At 52.4% G+C, this 23,102-nt stretch overlaps 1 protein-coding gene across 1 annotated transcript in view; it reads left to right on the top strand.

Moving 5' to 3' along the window:
• The window catches only part of SDK1 (sidekick cell adhesion molecule 1), a gene marked incomplete at its 5' end in the record, with an annotated part of 840,176 nt that overhangs the window by 724,777 nt on the left and 92,297 nt on the right, over positions 1–23,102 (top strand). Inside the window, 6 exons of the mRNA XM_081255449.1 lie at positions 2,194–2,303; positions 4,181–4,331; positions 4,893–5,130; positions 11,859–11,974; positions 13,305–13,494; positions 15,415–15,513. Coding sequence (XP_081111575.1) covers positions 2,194–2,303; positions 4,181–4,331; positions 4,893–5,130; positions 11,859–11,974; positions 13,305–13,494; positions 15,415–15,513 — 904 coding nt within the window. The remainder of the gene's footprint in view (positions 1–2,193; positions 2,304–4,180; positions 4,332–4,892; positions 5,131–11,858; positions 11,975–13,304; positions 13,495–15,414; positions 15,514–23,102) is intronic.

The raw sequence follows: 23,102 nt of genomic DNA, 5'->3' as shown, positions 1-23,102 counted from the left end.
GGGTCCCGTTCATGGAGGCTTCCCAAAGGCCTGGTGCTGCCCAGACCCGAAGGAGCTTGCCGGCCGCGTGAAGGGGCAGGGGACTGGGTGCGTTTTGCGGACGTGCGGGCGTTTGGGACTATATGGTGCCATTAGGTCATGACGGCTGGGCCCGCAGGGAGAGCGGCAGGCGGGGCCTGCGGAGACGTGCGGCACCCACCTGAGCCCCCAGAATGCGGCCTCCATTCAAATCCAGGTCTTTTAAAAAGGAGCCAGAGTGCTGCTGGGGGCGGGGGGTGGTGACCTCAGGTGTCCCCACCCTACACTTGTAGGTTACACTCACCAGAGCGAAAGCCCCACAGCCAACCCGCGGCCCTTTCTGAGGGGTCCCGCGCTGAGGATGCGGAGGGCGGGCCCCCTCGGCGCAGGGCCCTGGGCTCCGGCCGCGTCCCCCCACTGTCCCTTCAGCGGCTCGCGGCTTTGCTGACTCCCGGGCTCATGGCCCGCTCTGACCTCCTGCTCTTTCCCCGCCACATGTTTCTGGCTGGTCATCCATATTTTGTTTTGAAGCTTTCTAACCGAGGTGAAATCATGATAAACGTAAAGTGAGCCATGTCAGCCTGTACGGTTCACGAGTTGGCGCCTCTGCAGCATGCCCCCACCACCTCCGTCTAGTTCCGCAACCTTTCCCGGGCTCCACCCACCCCCCTGTGCCCGTCAGGCTGCCACTCCCCTTCCCCACCTCCCCCAGCCCCTGGCGCCCACCAGTCTGCATTCTGTGTCTATGGATTTACCTGTTCTGCATATTTTATGCAATGGAATCATACAGTACGTGGCCTTTGGGGTCTGGCCTCTCCGCATCACGCGTTCGAGGCCCGCCTGCGCCGTAGCGGGGGTCAGGACCCCCCCTCCTTCCCTCAGCCGAGTGGTGTCCGTCCTGCGGCCGCACCGCGGTTTGCTTCTCCATCACCCCTTGATGGGCACTCGTGCTGCTTCTTCCCTTGGCTGCTGTGAGCAGAGCGGCCGTGAACGTGTGTGTACAAGGACCTGTGAGAGAACCAGTTTGCACTTCTTCTGGGTGTAGCCCCAGCAGTGAAACTGCTGAGCCACGTGGTGATCCTAGGTTTTTGAGGAGCTGCCAAGCCTTTTCACATGCTTAGTCAAGGGTATTTGGAGTTTTGCGTTCAGTTTCTTGGGGACTCGTGCCACCCAGCCCCGTGTTTGCTATCCCCCTCTCGCCCTCCGTGTCCGTTTCTCCAGTTTACCAAGGTCGTTTGAATTCTCGCGCCACCCTCCCATGACCACCTGCCAGCCTGCCTGGGACAGGGATGCAGGGACCTGAAGAGAACTCAGAGGCTTCCCTGGCTGGTGGTGACTCGTGTCCCCCCGTTGTTCTCTCGCTGGGACAGGCCCCGGGGCTCTGCAAGGTGGCGCGAGTGGGGCAGAGAGACTGGAGCAGGCAGAAGTAGAAGCTGCCTCAGAAGGTGGGGAGAATCACGAGAGGTGTGGCTCGGGGGCAGGCTGGGTGGTCCTGGAAGGGTCAGAGCCATGTGAAAATACCTCCAGGGCAGCCAACTGGACGGGAAGTTCACGGACGGGGAACAAAATCAGCAGGAGGTGGATCACTGGGCAGGACCAGAGGGCAGGCAGGGCGCCCCACTTGGAAAGGGGTCAGCTGTGCCCCGAGGCAGGTCTTTACCACCTCAGCTGGTTCCCAGGGCAGCAGCGAGTCCCCTGTGGAAGGATCTCCAGTGTCCCGGCCAGCGGCGGTGTCTTTGGTGTGTGTTTGGGCAGAAGGGGTCAGGGTGGGAGCGGGAAAGACTGAGCCCCCTGCTCAGCTGCAGTGGAAACGGCTCTGAACCCTCCGTGAGGACACCCGGCCACCCAGGTCCCGTGGGGTCCTGGGCAGGTCTTCTCTGACGAGTTATCCCCTCAGCAGGAATGAAGGACCCGACGGCCAGGTCCTCTCCTGCACCCGCAGTCTCAGAGCGCTCGGGCAGTTGTGCCCAGGTCCTAATTGTGAGCTGGTGACTGAAAACCCCCAGACCCAGTGGCAGGGACAGAGAAGCCCACGTCTCAGAGGCCCAAGCTGGGGGTGTGCACACACAGGACTCAACTCGCCCCACTCGTGAGGGACACGGGGCGGCCGCACGTACATGAATGGCAGCCTCCGCCCTGTGTCGTCCAGCCGGTCCCAAGACCTCCCTTCCCCAGGTTGGAGCCATCGGCGACGAGGAGGAGTGGGTCACCCTCTACGAGGAGGAGAACGAGCCTGACGCCCAGACGCTGGAGATCCCGAACCTCACGCCCTACACTCATTACAGGTGAGAGCGGCAGGCCATGAGCCCCACACGAAGAGGGGGTGCCCCCCACAGGTGGCCCCTGTCTGCAGCAGTGAAACCTAGCTGCATGAGTGCAAGCGAGACACTTCCAGGTGGCCATAACAGTAAATTGAACCTTCTGGGGCACGAGACACGGTGCAGTGTTATTCCAGGGAGATGGTACCCGATGCTAGGTCAGCCACGTCCCTACCACCAACGTCGCTGGCCAGGCAGCCAGCAGCATGGCTGGTATATTAGGCTTAGTAGCCAAGACCCACATGGCTGGAGATGTGGTGCTTTTCTTTACAAAAGTCCACGACCTCTGGGGACCATTACCGTGCTGTGTGTACACGAAGCAGACATCCTCAGAATACCCTTCTGTTCCCCCTCCCCGCCCAGGACTAGCACTAATCAAGCACTTAATGTGCCATTTAACCTTTGCTCCTTGACCCTGAAACGTATCCAGGCAATACATCCTTGGCCTTAACAAAGGGTGGGGTGATCATGGGCTGTTAGAGACATGGTGACTCCCCATAAGGTCACTGAAGGAGGTGGAATTTCCAGTTATCACCAGATGCTGAGTTTGATAAAGTCACTGTTCTGCCAGGATGGATACATTTCATAAGATCGGGGAACAAAAGACTAAGAATGACAAATTCAGGGAGTAAAAGGTGAAATTACATCTTTGCGAAGAACGCTTTTTCAGTACGATCCCAAACTTAGGGTTTTTTTTAAAAAAAACTAATGAGAGATGCTGTTTAACTTACATTCATTTTAACATCCTTCCTAAGATTAGAGCAGATGAATCAAGATACACTTGTTTTTAGAGAAAAACATTCAGCATAAAATGACCTGTTGGGATGCAAGACTTGCCATGTGAAATTATATAAGCTATGTAGTTATTTCAGAGGTCAGAAAGTGTGATTAGAATCAGTGTCCCTGTCTTAAAATCACGTAAATTTAGGAAGCCCCTATAATTAATATGTGTGTCTACTTGGGATATTCTTCTGGTATATAAGTTCAATTTGAATAGTTGTACATATTAATAAAGAAGAGATAGGGCTTCCCTGGTGGCGCAGTGGTTGAGAGTCCGCCTGCCGATGCAGGGGACACGGGTTCGTGCCCCGGTCAGGGAGGATCCCACATGCCGTGGACTGGCTGGGCCCGTGAGCCATGGCCGCTGAGCCTGCGCGTCCGGAGCCTGTGCCCCACAACGGGAGAGGCCACAACAGTGAGAGGCCCGCGTATCGCAAAAAAAAAAAAAAAAAAAAAAAGAAGAGATAAAAACTGAGAACATTAGCATCGACTTTAAAGGACATCTAATTCCACCCTCGTTCTATAGATAAGGAAAAAGGCAAGTCAGCGATGGGGTGAGAGTCGCAGGGTGTGGATTCTGGGGCCGTTGCTTCTCTCCTGAACCAACAGAGAATGGGTTGCAGGGCACCCTTGGTCATTAAGAGACGCTGGAATTTCAAAGCTGTCATCTGGTAGCGACATTGTGACATTCCACTTCCGTTAAAGAGCTACCTGAGCTCTAATCCCCTGGTCTCGCCCTAAACTTGAACCAGCCAAGGGCATCTGATGGCACAGATTCTGGCCACATAACCCATCCAGTCATGCTTCCCTTGGAACGGGAAATTGCTGAGTTGCGGTGCGTTTACCATTCTGTGGAGGCTTTTAGGGAAAGAGGCCATCTATGTAATTCACAGTTGTAATGAAACCAGGTGGAAAGAGCGCGGCCTTGAGCAATGGCCTCTGTGACGCAGGCAGACACATATGCGCCCCCGCCCACCCCGTACCCCTGGAAGTTGTGGGCGGGTTTCCCTCCTTGCACATTACCTCTTGTGCAGAGTAACTCCAGTCGTCGGCTTTGCTTCCAGGTTCCGAATGAAGCAGGTGAATGTCGTCGGCGCCAGCCCCTTCAGTCAGTCCTCCCGGGTCATCCAGACCCTGCAGGCCCCCCCGGACGTGGCCCCCACCAGCATCACCGTCCGAACCGCAAGCGAGACCAGCCTGCGGCTCCGCTGGGTGGTGAGTTGGGAGGTGGGGGGCCTGCGTGGGAGCCCAGAGCTTAGTCATTTACTAGTCTTGCCTTGTCCCGGTCAAAAGTAATCTCATCATTAAACCAGAAAGTATTGCATTTTACAGTCGGTGTTGGATCTCAGACCAGCCCCAGCTGTCTTATTAATTAGTAGCATGACTCACTGGCTTCTTGGAACCGAGGAATATTCTTTGGGGAGGAAAGCCGATGGCCCTACAGGCTGAATCTGTTAAGTCCTTAAGCCAGGTTGATACAGAACCAATGCTCAGTATTTGTAAGAGAGCCGGGTTGATATTGAATCAGAACATTTCCCCACAAAATTAAGCTGAAATGTATTAAAAGAAATTATGTCCAGCCAAAGTTACTGACAGGACTTCATTTAATTAGCAGAAGAAAAGTTCCAGGGGAAAGTAGAATAAAGGTCATAAGAATATTCACCCCAGAATATCTTTTCCGTGGACTTGGCCCCCTAAGACAGGCCCGTGCGTGGAGACCCGCACGGGGGGCGGCTCCAAGACCTTGGCTCACCGCGGACTGTTGTCCACTTTCAGCCGCTGCCTGACTCACAGTACAATGGGAACCCCGAGTCCGTGGGCTACAGAGTTACGTGCTGGCGCCCCGACCTCCCGTCCACTGTGCTGGCCCAAGTCATCAGCGACCGGCTGGAGAGGGAGCTCACGGTCGAGGGGCTGGAGGAATGGACGGAGTACGAGCTGCAGATGCAGGCCTTCAACGCCATCGGGGCCGGGCCCTGGAGCGCGGCCGTGCGGGGCCGGACACGGGAGTCAGGTGAGACAAGGGCCGGCCGGGCCCTGGAGCGCGTCCGTGCAGGGCCGGACACGGGAGTCAGGTGAGACGAGGGCCGGCCGGGCCCTGGAGCGAGTCCGTGCGGGGCCAGACACGGGAGTCAGGTGAGACGTGTCTCCCTGGAGCCCGAGCAGAGCGTCCGCAGTGTCGCTGGCATCTCGCTGGCTCGTCCCCCACTCCCCTGCCATGTCTGTGTTGACACTTTCCTGAGTAATTTGGTCCAACTGCATTAGAGCCCATGACGCTGCTTTGAAGTTGATGATGAATTCTACCAGGGGCTAGACTCGCATTATTATCTTTTTAATTAGGCGTAATTCTCACCACCAATGATGAAAAGTAGGAGTGTACAGAGACTCTAAGGAGATCTTTATAATGCAAGGTGTTCGGGACCTCCTCCTGATAAAGTCACGTGTGTGATGTGTTGAGTCTCCCCTGTGCTAGAACATAGACCCTCAAAAGTTCAATTGCTGTAGCACAATGGTAGTTTATTTCTCTCTCATTACAGCCTAAGATGGGTGTTCTTGTTGTTGGGTGGCTCTCATCCATGAGGTGATTCAAGCACCCAGGCTCTGCTGTCCTGTAAATTAACCGCCATCTGCACGCAGCTGCCAGAGGGGAGGCATGAGCAAAGGGTGGGCACCCCTGTGTCTTAGCACCTGCCCCGAAATGGCACACACCCCTCTGCTCACGGCCGCGGGGCTCGGGGTACCGCTCACGGTCAGGAAGGAAAGGAAAACTTGCAGTGGTCTCTCTGCAGGATGCTCTTCTTCTAGGCTTTGTGGTCAACAGTGGTTTGCAGGACCCTTACTGGCCTGGTTCGAGTTTGTAGAAACACAGAAAAGAGTGTTGCTAACACTCTTTAAGGATGCACAGCACAGCTCTTTCCACTAGTCTGAGATAGGGAGGTTTTCTCCTGAAAACGAAGAACATCTCTGCTCCTCTCACCATCCCCTTACCCCGTGACGCTCCCCCAGTGCTTGATGTATCCGGTGGGGGGGAGGGGCGGGGGGGGCGCTGTTCAGTACCTTCCTGACCTCCACCCAACGAGGGGTGAGAAGAAGGTAGAAAGTCTGAGATGGTGAACTAGCTCCATTGTGACTTAGCTGTTTCCTCGGAGGCTTCCTGAGCCCAGGGTGTGTCCTGTCTTCTCAAGGCTCCACAGGTACAAAAAGAGAGAGGTCACCCTGGAAGCCCGTGTGGGACGGGAGGGCAGCCAGGGGAAGCCAGCACCTCCCAGCAGCTGTTTCCACGCTGGACACCTCAAAATGTAATAAGTACATTTAAATTAATTAAAGACTTTTAGTAGGAAGATGAATAAGTTCTGAGTAACCTTATGTACAGCATAGTGATTAAAGAAAGTTGTTACGAACTGAATCACTGTGTTGTACAACTGGAACCAGTATAATACTGTATGTCAGTTATAATTCAAAAAAAGAGAGAGAGAGTCACTAAGAGAGTAGATCTTAAACATTGTCACCACAAAAAAGAAAAATAAACAGTAATTATGTGACCTGATGGAGGCGTTAGCAAATGCTATGGTGGTAATCATCTTGCAGTATATGAGATTAAAATGTGCAACATGTTGTATGTTGTACACCTCAGTCTTACACAGTGTTATATTCAAATCATATCTCAGTAAAACTGGAAATAAATATTAAAGTTTTTAATTATTAAAGGAAAGCATGAAAACTTTAAGTAGAGATTAAAATACCATTTTAAACAGTTTTGGGGTTTTTTTTAGGAAAAACAAATAAAACACAGTCATTGAATAAACCACTCTGACTGAGGTAAAAAGTAGGTTAGACACTGATAAAGAGGGAATTACCAAACTGGAAGCTGGAAATGAGTAAAAAAAACCTCAAAATACAGTGCAAAGACATCAAGATTGAAAGTATGATAGAGAGGTTAAAAGACATAAAGAATAGAATGAGAAGGTCCAACATACATTTAATAAGACTCAGAAGAGAAAGGGGGAGGAAATGAGAGGGAGGAAATATGTGGAGATTATGGCCGAGAAATTCCAGAACTGATATAAGACATTACGTATCAGACTGAAGACATGAATCCTGAACAGAATAAATAAAAATAAATCTGCACCAAAATGCACTGTGCTACAACTGAAAATACAAAAGCCAAAGAGCAATCTTAAAAACATCTGGAGCAAAGGCATCTTACCTACAGAGACCATTTGAAGCCAACTTCTCAAGAACGAGAGAGGCCAGAAGACAATGGAATAAGGATCTTGAAGGCACTGAAAGAAAATAACTGTCAACCTCAAATTGTACACCTAGCTACACTTTTCAAGGATATTGTTCAGAAAACAACAAACTAAATGTTATGTAAAGATGAAGAAAGTGTCATTAAAAGCAGAAAATAGGGCTTCCCTGGTGGCGCAGTGGTTGAAAGTCCGCCTGCCGATGCAGGGGAAACGGGTTCGTGCCCCGGTCCGGCTGGGCCCGTGAGCCATGGCCACTGAGCCTGTGCGTCCGGAGCCTGTGCTCCGCAATGGGAGAGGCCACAGTAGTGAGAGGCCCGCGTACCGCAAACAAACAAGCAAACAAACAAAAAAAACAGAAAATAATCCTTTGGGGTAGTTTTCAAAGAACAAAGTAAACCCGTGGCAGAACTGCTGCACTGAGACTATATTTTGTAAAACTCCTTCCAGCTGCTGAACAGCTGTCTTTACAGTGGTCAGAGGCCGTCACTCTATGTGTGAACTCACTCCAGTGTTTCTTTCTACCTCTGCTCTCCTCGGACAATCTTGGATCGTCTCTTACGTGGACTCTGAAAAGACTTTGCTGAGCAGGGTCGTTGTCTGAGGTATAAATTTTGTATCCAGAAAAGCACTGTGGGCTTGCTTTTGTCTCGGTTGACAAATGTGTGTACGTGTGGCCAGGAGGGGACCGTGTGCAGGCCGGCGGAGCTGACTGTGGCCGTGCTCGTAGTTCACTTGCTGAGAAAGCTTCTGATCTCGAGGGAGAATTGTTCCTACAGCTTACACTTTGCTTTGCCAGCTATCCCGTTCTTTCTACTTTTGAGGGTTATGGCTTACAGAAAATTATCTTTTGTTTTTAACTGAATGGTTATTCAGTGAGAAATTTTGGTTCAACACATATCTCTTGGAGAAGAAGAGAACAGTTTTGGTTCAGCAGGTGTTTCCATTACAACTTGATAACAGGGTTATTGATCCTCATTTCACGATATGGGGGGGTTCAGATTTCAGATACTTTTAATACCAGAAGAGTGGGCTCCTGGAGACCCCTTATGGGCTGTTCTCTCCTCTAGGGAAACTGGTGCTGTCATGCTGGCCCCTCCATCTGGGGCTGGTCCTGGAGGGGTTCAGTACCCCCACGTCCAAATGGAGCTTCCAGAACCTTCTGCTGCAGGAAGCTTCTCACCCTGGCCCACAAGCCTCTCCCAGCTGTGGCAGCTTTGATGTCTTGCCTTCCCTGGTGCTGCCGAGGTTGGACAGGTAGCCTCCCCAGCAGAGAAATCAGCCCCTTCAGAGGACTGGTCCTGCCAATCACTGCTCAGCATTTGGCGAAGAGTGTGAAGGGGCTACACGGGCCCACTGGCCAAGTGCTCCCACCACCACTGATGGGGACAGGGAGGGGTCGGAGAGAGCCGGGGAGGAGAGGAGAGCTGCACGCCCACCTCTGGAGCCCAGCGTCACCTCAGTGAAGATAGCCGTCCATCAGTGCTTAGAAACAGCACGGTGCGCAGACGCGCTGAAAGCCAGCCATGGAGGCACCGAGCAGAACATCTTGAACCACATTTAAATGAGGTTTCCAGTTTTGAAGTGCGATCGAGCTGGTCTCATGACACCTTATGATATATTATGGTATATTATAAGGGTAAATGAGGCCCTAAAAATCAGAGAGACTACGTGAGGAGTAGCTGTGAGCTGCGGGGTGAGAAACCCTGTAGAGGAGAGAGAACTGAAGGAAAAACGCATTTTAAATGGTATTGGTTTTAATGAAAGGGGAGATTCTAGGATGGTCTCAAAACTCAAGATATCAGGTTGGGAAAGAAGTTGAATCTCCTTCAAGTTAGGTAATGAGTAAGATTTTTTTTTTCAAATCTTAAAAACATGAATACTTTGTAATTAGATGGCAGAGTTTATCCTGGTGGGACTCGAATCAGCTGAAATGTTCATCCTGAACACTGCGATTTTCTCTGCCTGTCTTCTCGTTAGGAAACCAGCTGTGTTCTAGGCGCCGGGGCTGAGTTGCTGTGATCACAGGGTTGCCCTCATTCTCTGGAGATGTGGATGGCCCGCCAGTAAATGGATTCACATGTCACTGCATCTTAGAAAATCAGCTATTATTTTTAGATCTACAGTGAGAATTGGGCACTTACGGTTTCAAAGATTAACCCAAAGGAAACAGTTAAGGATTGAGAGGTTGACCGTTTGTGTTGCTATGACAATGGCTTCTCTCTTCACAGACAGGGATGGGAGTTTAGAACATAGCACTAGTATCTTGGGCATAGAGTATATTTTCTGCTCTCACCTGATTCTAAATAAACTCAGAAAACTAAGTTAGATAAATGGGAGGCTTACCTTCTCTTTGAATGATAATTAGTCCTTTAATTCACAGTTGGTTCTGGGTGCCAGCTTATCACTCAGTTTTTTATAAAATAAGCACGGGTGTAAACAATGTCCTGGTAACTGCCTCGGAAGTTACGACACCCGGTGGGAGCCCCCAAGGCACAGAGAGCACAGGTGACGCCATGGGAGCCACCGCCAGAGGCAGGGGGACACAGGGCGGCATGTGTGACAAGCATGCTCCCCTTCAGGGGGCTGAGCTGACCGGAAACCACGAAGATTCTTTTCCTGTGACACTTATCTGCTCAAATAAATTAATATTATTTTGTTGAATGACTGAATAACGGAATGAATGACTCTCAACTGACATAATTGGGAAGAAAAAATTGTTATCGACCCAGTGGGCTGACTTGCATCTTCTCTCTCCAGAAATGTCAGGAGGGCCCCTGTGCTTGGGACTAACAGGCACCAGCAGTGGCATCTCTGTTTTGTGGGCACTGGCAGCCGGTCTGGTGCCTGAGTTCTGAGGACAGTCAGTCAGTGTAGCAAGTGGACAAAGGGAGGGGGGCCACTGCCTCCTGGGCATCGAGCCAGGGAAGTCGCCCTTTCCTGGGGCTTGCAGCCCTCCCAGGACACAGGTGGTTGAGCTCAGGTTCAGTGTCCCCCAGAAGCTCGCCCTGTGAGGTGGCAGCCTGTTGCTGGACCTCCTCTTCTCTCCATCTCAGACCTGCCAGTTGTGGGAATGACCAGGTCAAGCTTGCAGACAGCGGAGCAGCACCTCTTCCAGGCCCAGCATGAATCCTGGCGTTTTTTCTTAAAGCCTGTGTTCATTTCCTGGGGCTGCGGTAACAAAGGACCCAAACTGTTGGCTTCAAACAGCAGATATATATTCTCTCGTAGTCCTGGAGGCCAGAAGATGGAGACTGAGGTGTCAGCAGAGCCGTACTCCCCCTCTGGAGGGGCCGGGAGGGTCTGTCACAGCCAGCCCCCAGCTTCCAGAAGCTCCTAGTCCTGCCAGGGGGTTCTCCCCACGTGCACATCTGTTTCTTCTCATATGGACACCAGTTCTATTGGATTAGGACCTACGTTACCCCCATGTGACCTCATGTTATTAATTACGTCTGCAACGACCCTACCTCCAAATAAGGTCACATTCTGGGTAGTGGGGTCAGGATTCCAGCATAGGAACTTGAGGGGACACAATTCAACCCATGACAAAGACCGAATCACTTCAGTGTAGGAACTCTAGGAGTCACAGGTTGGGAACACTGTCGTCGTGCAAACACACATTACTTTCCGGATTCAGACTAACTGGCTAACAGAGTCACCTTCACAGTGGCTGTGCCATGAGGAGGAAGTACTTATGCGTGAGTGAGCGAATGGATGAGTGAGCGAATGGATGGATGAGCGAATGGATGAGTGAGCGAATGGATGGGTGAGTGAATGGATGAGTGAGCGAATGGATGGATGAGTGAGCAAGTGAATGAACAGTGAGTGAATGAATGAAAGAGTGAACCAGCCCACAGGGCGGTCCTGGGGGGTGACTGAGAAGATGCCAAAGCCCCATCACGTGTTATGTACCCATGAGATTCGTGAACTTGACGTGTTCTCCTTTTCGACCGTGGAGGCCCTGGGGGGGGTTGCTGAGAGCTGCCCCTTTTCTTGGTGCCTGTTACCCCCACACAGGGATGTGCACTTGGTAAACCTCCCCTCCCCTCCCCTCCCCTCCTCTCCCCTCCCCTCCCCTCCCCTCCCCTCCCCTCCCCTTGGTGCAGATCAGAGCCTCACCTCCTCCCCTCTCCACCCACCTGCCCCCCACAAAGTGCCCCGTTTAGAGATGTCAGTAAACTGGTGTCTGAAAGTGAGGATTTCCATCTAAGATGAAAGTCACAGTTCTCACACGTTAATATAAGAATCAGACGAAGCTTATTTTCTTGCTGGGTGGACTCAGGTAAAATTGAGCTCCTAAATACCCAGGATTTATGGAATTTGTTGCTAATATTAAAGAGATTTACATTTCTGTGCAGGTTTAATCTGATCACTGCAAAATGTTCAGAATACATTGCTGTTTCAAGGACAACTTGATTATGTGGGTAAAACTTAGACCTTTATTTGTAGAAGCCTTTAGACTTGGCTGCCAATCTATTTAACTCATTCTCCGCAGTTCCTTCAGCGGCCCCTGAAAATGTGTCAGCCGAGGCCGTCAGCTCCACCCAGATTTTACTGACGTGGGCTTCGGTGCCCGAACAGGACCAGAATGGGCTCATATTGGGCTACAAGGTATGTGCTCAGGTGACCTTCCTCTGCTCACGCTGTGAACGTGCTGTCACCTGTCTGCCCAAACCCGTGAGCTCACGTTCTCCTGCTGATCTCCAGCTCTGGCCTATTTCCTGATTCCACATCACTTGTCTCATCTACCTTCATCACAGTCTGGAGATGAGGCATTGGTGGACCCTCTTCACGTGGGCCAAGACAAGGCACTAAGAGTTCTGAGCCTGTTTCCTCACTTGTAAAGTGGGAGGAACGGCGGTAGCTCCCTCCCAGGGTTGGTGTGAGAAGTGGCTTATCCTGTAAAATGCTGAGGACGGATCATTAGATCCCTGCACATGTGTCTGCACGTGTGTCATCAGCGGTGAGGGTTGGACACCTTCCAGCTTCTCTGGAAGACGTTTCTGGGTTTAGTCTTGTGTGTGTTGACCCAGACCCTTCAAACCCTACTCTGTTTTTGTTCCATCCCCTCCCCCAAGAAGCAGGGCAGATCTTCCTGGATTTGGCCACAAGGCCACGCTTGTCCCATGCACCGCTGCCTTCTCCTCCCCCCTTTCCATCACTTAGATCCTAGTCTCTGTTTCCCCCACCTGTTCTCATGCCCTCCCCCAACCCGGGCATTCTGATGGCTCCCTTCTGGCCCCTTTAGACATGGCGATCCCACTGAGTGGGCCCAGTGACCAGCACTCCACACCCCCTACCTGGACCCCAGAGAAAAGCGCTCGCCAAGCCCTTTTCAGAGTCCTCCCCGATGACCCCCTCTTTTACGGCCTTCTGGTCACTGATCTGAGGGACCAGTTCCGAGAGGGTGAGCTTAGGGAATAAGGGGGAGCAGGCGGACCGTGGAGGGGGCATCTCAGCGTGCTGTGTCTGCAGCATGGGCAGTAAATAGCCCAGGGGCGGGGCCTTGGGTTCAGGGGGAGAGCACAGGTCTCCTGAGGCAGGAGCTTAATCTCCCAATAAGCCAGGCAAGCGAGTGGCTGCTGGCCCCTTGTACAGGAAGCAGAATGTCTCTGTGTTCCTAGCGAGCCCTGGTTTTAGTGGCTGCCGCTGGGCACCTGAAACCCTGTGAATTACAGCGGGGCGTTTGGCTCTCCCAGTCCGGCCGTGGCTGGGACACAGCTCCAGCTGCCTTCCGGTCTGGAGTCCAGTTGCTTCATCTCCATCTTTCCCCCAAAATGCCAGTGAATAGGAATTAGATCCCTAAGCCCTCAACACAGCTGCCCTGGGGGAGGACCCTCAGTTGCCTGGTCCTTGACATGTGGTCCTGAGACCCAGGCCCGCCGAGGCCCCTCCTTGCACACCGTCCTCCTGACCGCCCCGCCTGGTGTGTCATGCTCAGATCCTGTTCCGCGCCAGAGATCTGGATCCTGAGCCCAGGAGCCACGTGGTCCGAGGGAACCACACGCAGTCCGCGCTCCTGGCGGGTCTGGGCAAGTTCGTGCTGTACGAGCTCCAGGTGCTGGCCTTCACCCGCATCGGGAACGGGGTCCCCAGCTCGCCCGCCATCCTGGAGCGGACCAAAGATGACGGTATGTCAACAGCTGTGCCTTTGCCCGTCTCCCAGGTTTGCTGTCGCCATCCAAACCCTCTGGATGGTTGTCATTTTTAACTTAATTTTCAAAACACTCTTTTTTCTTCATTTCAGCACAGGAAAACAAAACAAAGTTGTTTTCTGGTCACTGAGCGCTTCTGTGGCCAGTTTCAGCAGGAGTGAATGTTCACAGCCTAATTAACAGCCTGAGCACAATTTCATCGCAGCTCTGCTGTAGGCAGTGCAGTAAAGGCCGGGCAGGCTGGGCCAGAAAAACCTAAGGCCTGGTGGTGTTGGCAGAAACCTGGCTGAAAAACCCCACTGCAGACCCCGTGCCTCGATTCTAGATTCTCTGGGCTTCCCGCTCTCGTTTGCATAGTAAGGGATCCTTAGAGGCCCCACAGAGTGCGGTGTGTAATGGGCTCCCAGAATACCCGGGGTTCGCAGCCTCAGTAACAAGTACATCTTGACGGCGTTGTCTAAATCATCACTCCACTTTGCAGATGTCAAACACTTAAAGGTTAGCTGCTTTACATGATCTTTGTTAAATAGACTGTGATGAATATTCTGGGGGAAAATGCCAGTCTCCCCCCAAAAAACCCAGGCTCAGAAGCAGCTGACAGAGGTGAAACATCCATAGATTTTCTTAAGCATCTTTACTGAAGTAATTAAATCAACCCCCCAACGCACTCTGACTGCTGGGTTGACAACATTCTCTCCGTGTTCCTGGCAGACACCCGTAGCTGGGCCTCCCCTGGGTCAGAAGAGGGGCCGCCTTGAACCTGGTCCTTCCCTGGGAGCTGGTCTCAGGGCGGCTGGGGTCTGAGAGGGACCGTGTGACCTCAGGGTCATGTCTTTGCAAAACGATTTGCTCTGTCGAGGGCCACACACATAAAAAGTGACAGGGGCTTTTAGTAACTCTTCCTCAGACTCGGGCAGTTATCATTGTTTCTTCCCAAAGTATAGGCTGGGGAGTCATGGACTGATTTCTCTTTCTCTCTCACAATCCTGATATAAACGTGTTTCTCCTTCCCCTCATTGTGATGCAAATGATCAGCCTTGGGGACAGGGAGGGGGCAGACACCACAGAGGACAGACAGCGGCAGAGTTTCCTGTCCGTGAATTGGTCCTGGTGTGTGAGCCCGTGGCCTCCGTCTTTCATTTATTTTATCTGAACCCAGGGGTCATAACACATGTTTATAATTTAAAATACCGTTCTCAACTTAATAGCTCGAGGCAGAATTCAACAGCCCTGGAATGACTGTAAGGCCCCTCATTTTATTTTTGTATTGATTGCTGCATGCTCATTGCCTCTTTGAATTACTGGTGCACCAGACCACCCAGAAGCACTATTACATGTGTTTGCGGACATCAACTCTTAATTTTCTGGGATAATGCAGGAGAGGGGTCGTGTGCCTAAGAGAAAAATCATTGGTTTTAGCCATGTTACTTGGTCAATAATTGTAACCTCCATTTAGAGGTGGGAGGGACCTTCGGCCACCTTATTTATCTGACACCTGCTTGGTGGATGTCCAGCCCAGGAGAGGAATCAGCACAGATGGGTGAAATCTCTCCTGTGACTTGACGTACCCTCTACGATGCTGTTTAGCGACTGGGCAGCTAGCTTTAGGTAACACGCTCGCAGGACTCGCAGCGTAGCTCATGAGCACTGCTTACGCTGCTTGGAGAGCAGACGCGCTGGATTCAAAAGGAGGCGTTTTCTCAAAATCGTTAGGGAGACACACAGAGATTCCAAAAGTCACTTGCCCAGAACTTAGAGTAACTCACCCCTGAACCGTGTCATCGGCAGTCATGACTGTCCTCGGCCAGCCCACAGAATCCTCCCCCACGAGGCCCCGTCGTGCACCCACATGACGTCCCAGCAGTGCCTGGATCACCGGTCTTTTTTTCCCTTCAGCCCCAGGCCCACCCGTGAGGCTTGTGTTCCCAGAGGTGAGACTCACGTCTGTGCGGATCGTGTGGCAGCCACCGGAGGAGCCCAACGGCATTATTCTGGGTAAGGGAGCAGCGGTGACTAAAGAGGTCACGGCTTAGAGAGAGAACAAATCGGTCGATCTCATCTATTTTTATTAGATGTCTAAGAGGTTAAAAAAAAATCCTGTCTACAGCAGCCTGGCATCCTCTGAACTGAGAGACTGCAGCCCTCTAACCGTGTCCTGCACTAAGATTTCTTTGCAGAATGAAATTTACATTTCGTTAGCCCAGAATTTCGCGTTCGTTCGTGGTTCGTGGCAGTGTACCATCTGCAGTTGACCTTCCATCCACTCTGAAATACCCCAGCTATTTTGATGTGTGTTTGGAAAACCACGGGCTTGTTTTTCATGGAAGATTCACTCCCTGGCTTTGCTCCGAAGTCCCGGAAACGTCTGTCTTCTGCTGCAGGGCCCGCACCTAACCCTTTGAGGAAGCTTCCCGAGTGAACTGCATGCTTAGGTCTCAGGGAGATGGTTTACTCTGAACTTTGCATTCAGAACGCCAGCTCTGATAACTTTGATGAAAAGCCTTAATTTGTCCTAGTTTCCCAAAGGCAGCAAATTTTATTTAAAAAAATCATCAGCCCCTTTATTGGTTCACCCTTTCACTAGGACAAATTAAGGGCCTCGGATATGCCAGGCCTCGCACCCAGAGTGGTAGGTAAGGAGTGAATAAGATGTAGGTGGGCCGTCCTCGCGGGGTAGACACCAGCGACACTACCACGTGGTCACGAGGCAGTAGGGGTTCCAGGAAACGCCCTGCAAGCTGCGCCTTGTGGGCCCGGGGGCTCAGTGGGCGGAAGGCATTGTCGGGCTTTATCTTGAGAATGAGTGGTAGCAAACCACAACCTGGGTCCGCTAGCCCACGCCCGGTAAAGCCAATCTACTGACACTGGGTTGTGGTGAAGGAGAGCATGGCCTTCGTTGCAGGGCAACAAGCAAGGCGTCCGGGGCAGCTGGTGCTCAAAACACCCCAACTCCCCGAAGCGTTTCAGCAAAGCATTTTTAAAGGCCAGGCGAGGGAGGGGGGTCACAGGGCGTGTGATCAGCTCACGCTCAGCTGTCTGGGTGGTTGATGGTGAGGTCACAGGGCAGTGTCACGGGGGTTCACGTGATCAATCCTCGGGCTCTAGTAGGTCTGGGGACTATGTTTCGTGCTCAAGGTCATCGAGTAGATAACGTCTTCCACGTGGTGGAGGTTTTAGCATCTGTAACACAACTCAGGGTAAGGACATCAGATACTGTTATCTGGGTACCTCAGAGAGAAGCTATAGCAGAGGATACGGGGAGGGTCCGTGCTGGGAAGGCCCCATAGGGTCTCGCTCGGTTGCATAACTGGTTTCCAAATCCTTGAATGGAGCACTGCCTTTTGCCTGTGGGAGCACAGACCTCCCAGAGGGAGATGTGGGATGGGCCGGGCTGTGAACCACTGGGAAGGCCATGCTTCGTGTGCAGGAGGGGCCAGAGGCCCAGACCTTTCAAAGTGAGCCTTTAAAGGCCAGGCACGAGGCCCGGTGTGTGCTCCAGACGCAGGCAGCACTGAGATGCGGTGGTAACCTCCTCCTCACCCACAGCGGACCCCATATACGCCTGCTTGGGTTATCGGGGGTTGACGGTAGGACCATAAACACGGCTTACAAACAGCAGTAAAATGCACCACTTAGACCTGCTTTTGAGCTGAGGATTATAAGATTTAGAAAAGTGTTTCACTTCATTTTTTTTTTAATTTGAAAATCTGTGCTGAGGACCTTGAGAAGCGAAGTGACGTGATCGGATATGTCTTTTGGATAATACCTGGCAGCCGTGAAGAGGGTGAACAGAAAGGCAGCTAATTATTGGGTTCTGGCTTCAAGATGGAGCCTGGGGCTCCCACGTCATCTGCGCAGCCGGCCGGGGCCCCTCGGCTCCACCCTTTCCTTCTGCACTTCCTGCAGCCACTTCGCTGTGACGACAGTGTTTCTGAGCTAGGTGACCTCTGGAACTGCAGGTTCTCGCTATTAAAATCACGATAAACAGCCGGAGAAGGCTCTATTGCAGTGTGCGTTTCGGATCCCGTCCGGCTGAGGGACCGTTGCAGGCCGGTCTCAGGCCCTGGGGCGGCCACGGTCTGCGGAGCTGGCTGCCACTCGCCAGGCTTCCTGGAGCCCGCATGCCGGCAGGGCCTGCCCCCGACTCAGTGCCCAGCCTACAGCCTTTCCTGCAACAAGCAAGACGAACCGTCTGTTGACCCAGGGGATGCCCCAGCACGCTGTGGAACAGGAAACATTTTCAGAGCACAAGATGTGACATTCCACCCGTCACTTCCGGCCCTAGGAGCCGTCCAGAGCGGCGTTCTCTGTGGGGATCGGGGGCCCCGGCTGCTGGGGAAGGAGGCCCTGCCGCCCCAGGCCCCCGCCACCACCTCTGCTGATACCCTGGCTCGTCCCGATGCTGGGATCATCTCTGAGCTCTCCGCAGCTTTCCTGGGCCGATAAGAATTAGTTCTGACAGCAGGACTCCAGGGGGATGTGCAGAAGGCAAGTGTGCCCTTCATGTGGGATTCCCTCTTCGCGTAGACAGCCGTGTGCTCTGGTTTTGTTGCCCTGACTTTGAACTGCTCATCCGGGGGCTTCCCTGCCCACACGCTGAGGTTCCGGCCCCAACCAGCTCTGAGCTGTGGTACTTGCCTGGTTCTTTGCCAGGAGAGACCCCCTACCCCGGGCCGCTGCTGTTCCTTTGACAGTCACGTCAGGTGGCATCTCTGCTTGCGGCTTTACCCCCTCGCCCATCCCGACCTGCGCTGGGCTCTTCTCTTTACTCCCAAAGCACCTGCACTCACAGTCACAGCATGAATCCTCCGTCCACAGGAGACCGGCGGCTCACTTTAGAATCGTGTCACCTGCTTTTAAGGGTGTCTTCAACATCAGCTTTTCTGATCGTAAAAGCACGTGTACAATGCAGATACTTTGGGTAGCGTTTCACATTCATCCAGTTTAGAACCACAGAAAGTCTGACGATCCCCAGCCGAGGGGAGGACTTGGGGTGCAGCGTCACGCGCTCCTGTTGGGAGCGTGACCTGGCGCAGCTGCGGCGGGGCGATCCGGGCGTGGGCGCACCCCGTGCCCCAGCCGCTCTACCTCCGGGTCTTGACCCTGGAGAGATCCGCACGCCTGTTCCCAGGAAGAAACGCACCAGGAGGTCCACTGCAGAGCTGCGTTAAAGAACAGAGAAGTTTAAAAAAGAAAGAACTGGAAGCAATCCAAATGTCCATCAAGAAGGCAATGAAAAGGTAAATTGCGGGCTGTTCGTTACAGCAGAAATCACGGTAGCAATTAAAGTAACGAACAAGACCTAGCTGTGTCAACGTGAATAAGTCTCACAAACATCTGTTGAGTGAAGAAAAGCAAGTTGCAGAAGAATATATCCAGCTTAAGAATGTCTCTGTACATTTAAGCACTCCACAGACATTACCATGTATCACTTATGGCTACATGTATATAGTAAAAGTGCAAAAACTTGGCAGGAATTTGCAATAAGTTGGGAATAGGGGTTACCTTTGAGGAAAAGGATCCAATAAGACCACCAGAATAGCTTCAACTTTTTTCTATCATATTTTCTCTCTTAAAATGAAAACAAAACCCATAAAAATTTGGCAAAATCTCAAGATTTGTTCAGTGTGTGATGAATACATGGGTGTGTGATCTATATTATTCCAAGTATTTTTCTGCATGTTTGAAATACTTTATAATTTAAAAAGGACAACTATAGGGGCTTCCCTGGTGGCGCAGTGGTTGGGAGTCCGCCTGCCGATGCAGGGGACGCGGGCTCGTGCCCCGGTCTGGGAGGATCCCACGTACCGCGGAGCGGCTGGGCCCGTGAGCCATGGCCACTGGGCCTGCGCGTCCGGAGCCTGTGCTCTGCAACGGGAGAGGCCACAACAGTGAGAGGCCCGCGTACCACCAAAAAAAAAAAAAAAAAAGGACAACTATAAAATAAAAATAGCATATTCACTATAAAATTCTTAAATAAAATTCACAAAAGTAACAAGAAGAAAATGGAAATCACCCACAATTCCACCACCTAAAAATAATGTCAACTTTTTTCTCCCAGTCATTTTTAGTATTTGAACTATAAAATAGTTCATATTTACAAAGGAATCTCTTCATGCTAGTGTATTTATGTTATAGTGAATAATAAAAAGACACAGATGTCCCTGCGCCCAGTTTAAGACGTAGAACGCCACCAGTACTGTTGAAACCCCAGCAGGAGGTAGACACGCCCCTGAATTTTGTGTTTGTCATTGCTTTCTTTTCCTTTATGATTGTACTAGTGTTATATTGAAGCCCAAACAACTTAACATTAGCGTTGCACGCTATGCACTTTGTATAAGTTCCTGTTATATATTTTTCTGTGACTTGCTTTTTCTTTCAACCTTGTGAAGCTTGCTTGTCTCTATGGCGGCATCAGCATGCTCCCCGGTGGTTCAGTGGTCCAGTCCTGCGTACAGCAGCTCATGTTCTCTGACATGGACACTTGGAGGCTCCCCTCCTGGGGCACCTGTGCACACCTAGGCACAGCCTCCTTGGGTCATAGCATTTGCACATTTTCAACTTTACGCAGTGACGCCAGACTGTTTTCCTAAGTGGTAACGCCAGTTTACACTCCCATCAGCAGGCACGTGGGTCCCCGTCACTTGATACACCTTTGCCAACCCTTGGTAGACTCAGACTTTAATTTTTTGTGCCATCCTGGAAGGCTCAGTGGTGTCTCCTTGGGGTTTTATGCTGGATTTCCCCGACAGCAGGTGAGCTGGCCCGTCCTTGTTCGTTTATCCCTGGGCTGCCCTGGGCATCTTGAAGTCTCTGAAATGCTGTTCCCATTTCCTTTCTAGTCCCTATCATTTCTCCTTGTCTCTTGCCAGTTCAATGGTGCATTTAGAAGGTTTCCTTTACTTAATATCGTGTTTATTTTTTTTCCTTTCTATTATGGTTTATTACAGGATATTGAATATAGTTTCCTGTGCTGTACCATAGGACCTTGTGTTTTAAACCCTGCGTGGCGGACAGGCTGGGTGGAGGGGGCAACCCCGCAGCCACGTGGCCAGGCGCCGACCTCGGCAAGTGAATTCCCACCAGTCACTTAGTCCCTGTGTGCCTGGGCTTCCCCACCCTCCAGGGGGGCGGCGTGTACCTCCCTGGTAGGGCCAGTACGCGGTGCACAGAGAACCCAGAACAGGGCCAGCCTCCCAGCAAGTGCCTGGTCAGCGCCAGCTGGAACGCTGTGGCCATTCGGTATCTCACCCCTTCTCTTGGACCGGGGAGTGTTCTGCGTCACTGTGTATTTACACTCAGTATTTCTCCGTACCCACCAAAGGCGTGTTGCACAGCTTTGCTCTCCGCCACCCTGGCGGCTGGAACGGAGGGTTTATGCTGGAAGGCAGCATGGGGCCAGGTTACAGGACGCCCCCGAGGCACTGAGAAGTTTGGGTGTGGATCTGTAGTCCCTGGAGGTCACTGAAAAACCACAAAACTCCAGGTAAGGAGGGAGTCATACTGTAATCCTTTGACGGTTCCAACCGTGGCCAGAGGCTAAGTGAAACAGTGCTCCGTGTCCCTCCAAGGTGGGAGACATCACACTTGAGCCTCTGTGGCTGTACTGGCGTTGAGTGGTCATTGTAACGAACGCTGTCTTGGGTAACCTGTCACCTGGATATCATTACAGCCAGCGCACTAAATGGTAGATGCTGTAGGAAAGACGGGCAAACAATTTCTAAAGATTCAGACTGGTGTCCACAGGGGACAAAGGAAAACATCTTTCTTCCAGACTCACTTTGCATCCAGGGGCCTTGAATCAGTGTTCCCACTCCGGCGGCGTGGCCTTCTGAGTATATAACCACCTCTGAAGCGAGTGCTTTTGTAACCTATACCAAAACGTGTTCTTGCATTTCCAAAAGAGATTAACAGCGTGAAACACTGGAGGGGCCTAGAAGGAAAAACACTTGTTTATTTGTGTAAATATTTTATCAGGCAGAGCTGGCAGCATTCAGGGCCTTCCTTTGGGGGGCGTGGTGGGAGCCACCGGAGAGTGGCCACCCCTCCCCCACTCGCCAACTGCTCCACAGTCCCTTAAATGCTGTCACAGTCAAGTGACGCATGTGGTCTTCAAACCCACGCGGGTCTGCCCTGCCAGACACGCCAGATCCCCCCCCACACCCAGTTAGAAGTCAGCTTGCCCACGAGGGCTGAACCTTGACCTTTAGCTTGTCACACAAGGGTGTGCGAGAACTCTGCTGGGAATTAGGGGCTCGACTGAGTATGATCCGAGTTCGCAAATGCATCGTTTCCTCCACTGTTGCACTTGTCAGCCCCCAGCCCTCAAACGGATAAGCCATAGAACCAGCAAGCCAGGTGGCATCTAGACTAGGCTGGCGCTGGCTCGCAGGGAGACTCAGCTGCTGTGGGTTCCGAGAACCAGGAATGGGCGTTGGTGGGGCTGTCACCAGCCACACCCCCCGACAGTGCCTGCAGAGGGGTCGGCAGCATCGGACCCCTCTCGTGGCCTTGGCCTCGAGGCCCCAGGGATGGTCACCACACAGGCGACTCTCAGGTCGACGCCTTTTGTTTGCCCAGGAAGCATCCAGTCTTTATAAAAGCCTGCCACCACCTAAAATGTCTACACGATTCTCTCAGAATAATTCTGGGACCCTTCGACAGCCAGATCATTGAACCGAGGCAGCCGAGACCCCCCGCCGGCCCCCCGCGAAGGCCTCCTGTCCTCAGCGGCATCCCTCAGACTCTCCTGTTTGCGCCTCCCCCGCGGGTGGCCCGGAACCTGCCTCCTGCTTGGAGCCCCGACCTCTTTGGGTCCTGATTTTCTAGATGAGCCACATCTCCTCATCTCCCGGGCACTTCGGAGCTGCTCAGGCTTCTCTCACCCACGGTTTCCATCTTCGCCGTGGGGCCCCGCGGCTCGTACGTGGCCTGGCTTCTCCAAATGCCCGTGTCACCGCGATGCACCATGACCTTCAAGGGCGGCTGCTCTGGGCACCTGTCCTCCCGCCGTGGATCCCGCCCCGTTCCTTCCTTGCGTGCCTGCAGCCTCTGACCTCACGTCGCTGAGATTCAGCTCGTGTTTCTGAGCTTCCTGGACCCAGAGTCACATAACGAGCCTTGTCCCGCAAGCGCCATCCTTGTTCCTGACGTGCGAGCCCGCGCTCGGCTGTTTCTCTCGGCCGTTTCTGTAGAGAAGCCTCTCTTCTGCTGTTCATCACGTCCGTGTCAAGGTGAGATGCGGGTATTCATCTTTATCAACACACCACAGGATGGGGACAGTAGGGATATTGTCTCTCTTTTAGGGCAAATAACGGGAAGATACAGATATATCCCTCGGGCCGAGGAATTTTCTCCCAGTGGCTCCATGTGGGACCTGGATTACATAGAACAGCCCAGATTTCATGCAGTTCTCTGGGTAGACGGGAGCCCTCGGGGCTCAGGCAGAAATACCCATCGAATGGGAAGCATCTCGTGTGGGGCGGAGCCCCAGCCTCTCACACCTGCCCACCCTGCTTGCGAGCTCAGTGCTCACCTCCTGGCAGCTTGGCCTCGGTGACCCACAGCGGGCCTGTGGACTGGGA

Source organism: Mesoplodon bidens, assembly GCF_964165515.1.
Source record: "Mesoplodon bidens genome assembly, chromosome: 15".
NCBI lineage: Eukaryota > Metazoa > Chordata > Mammalia > Artiodactyla > Ziphiidae > Mesoplodon > Mesoplodon bidens.
Note: the sequence above shows the minus strand (reverse complement) of the source record. Positions and strands in the feature narration are given on the sequence as shown.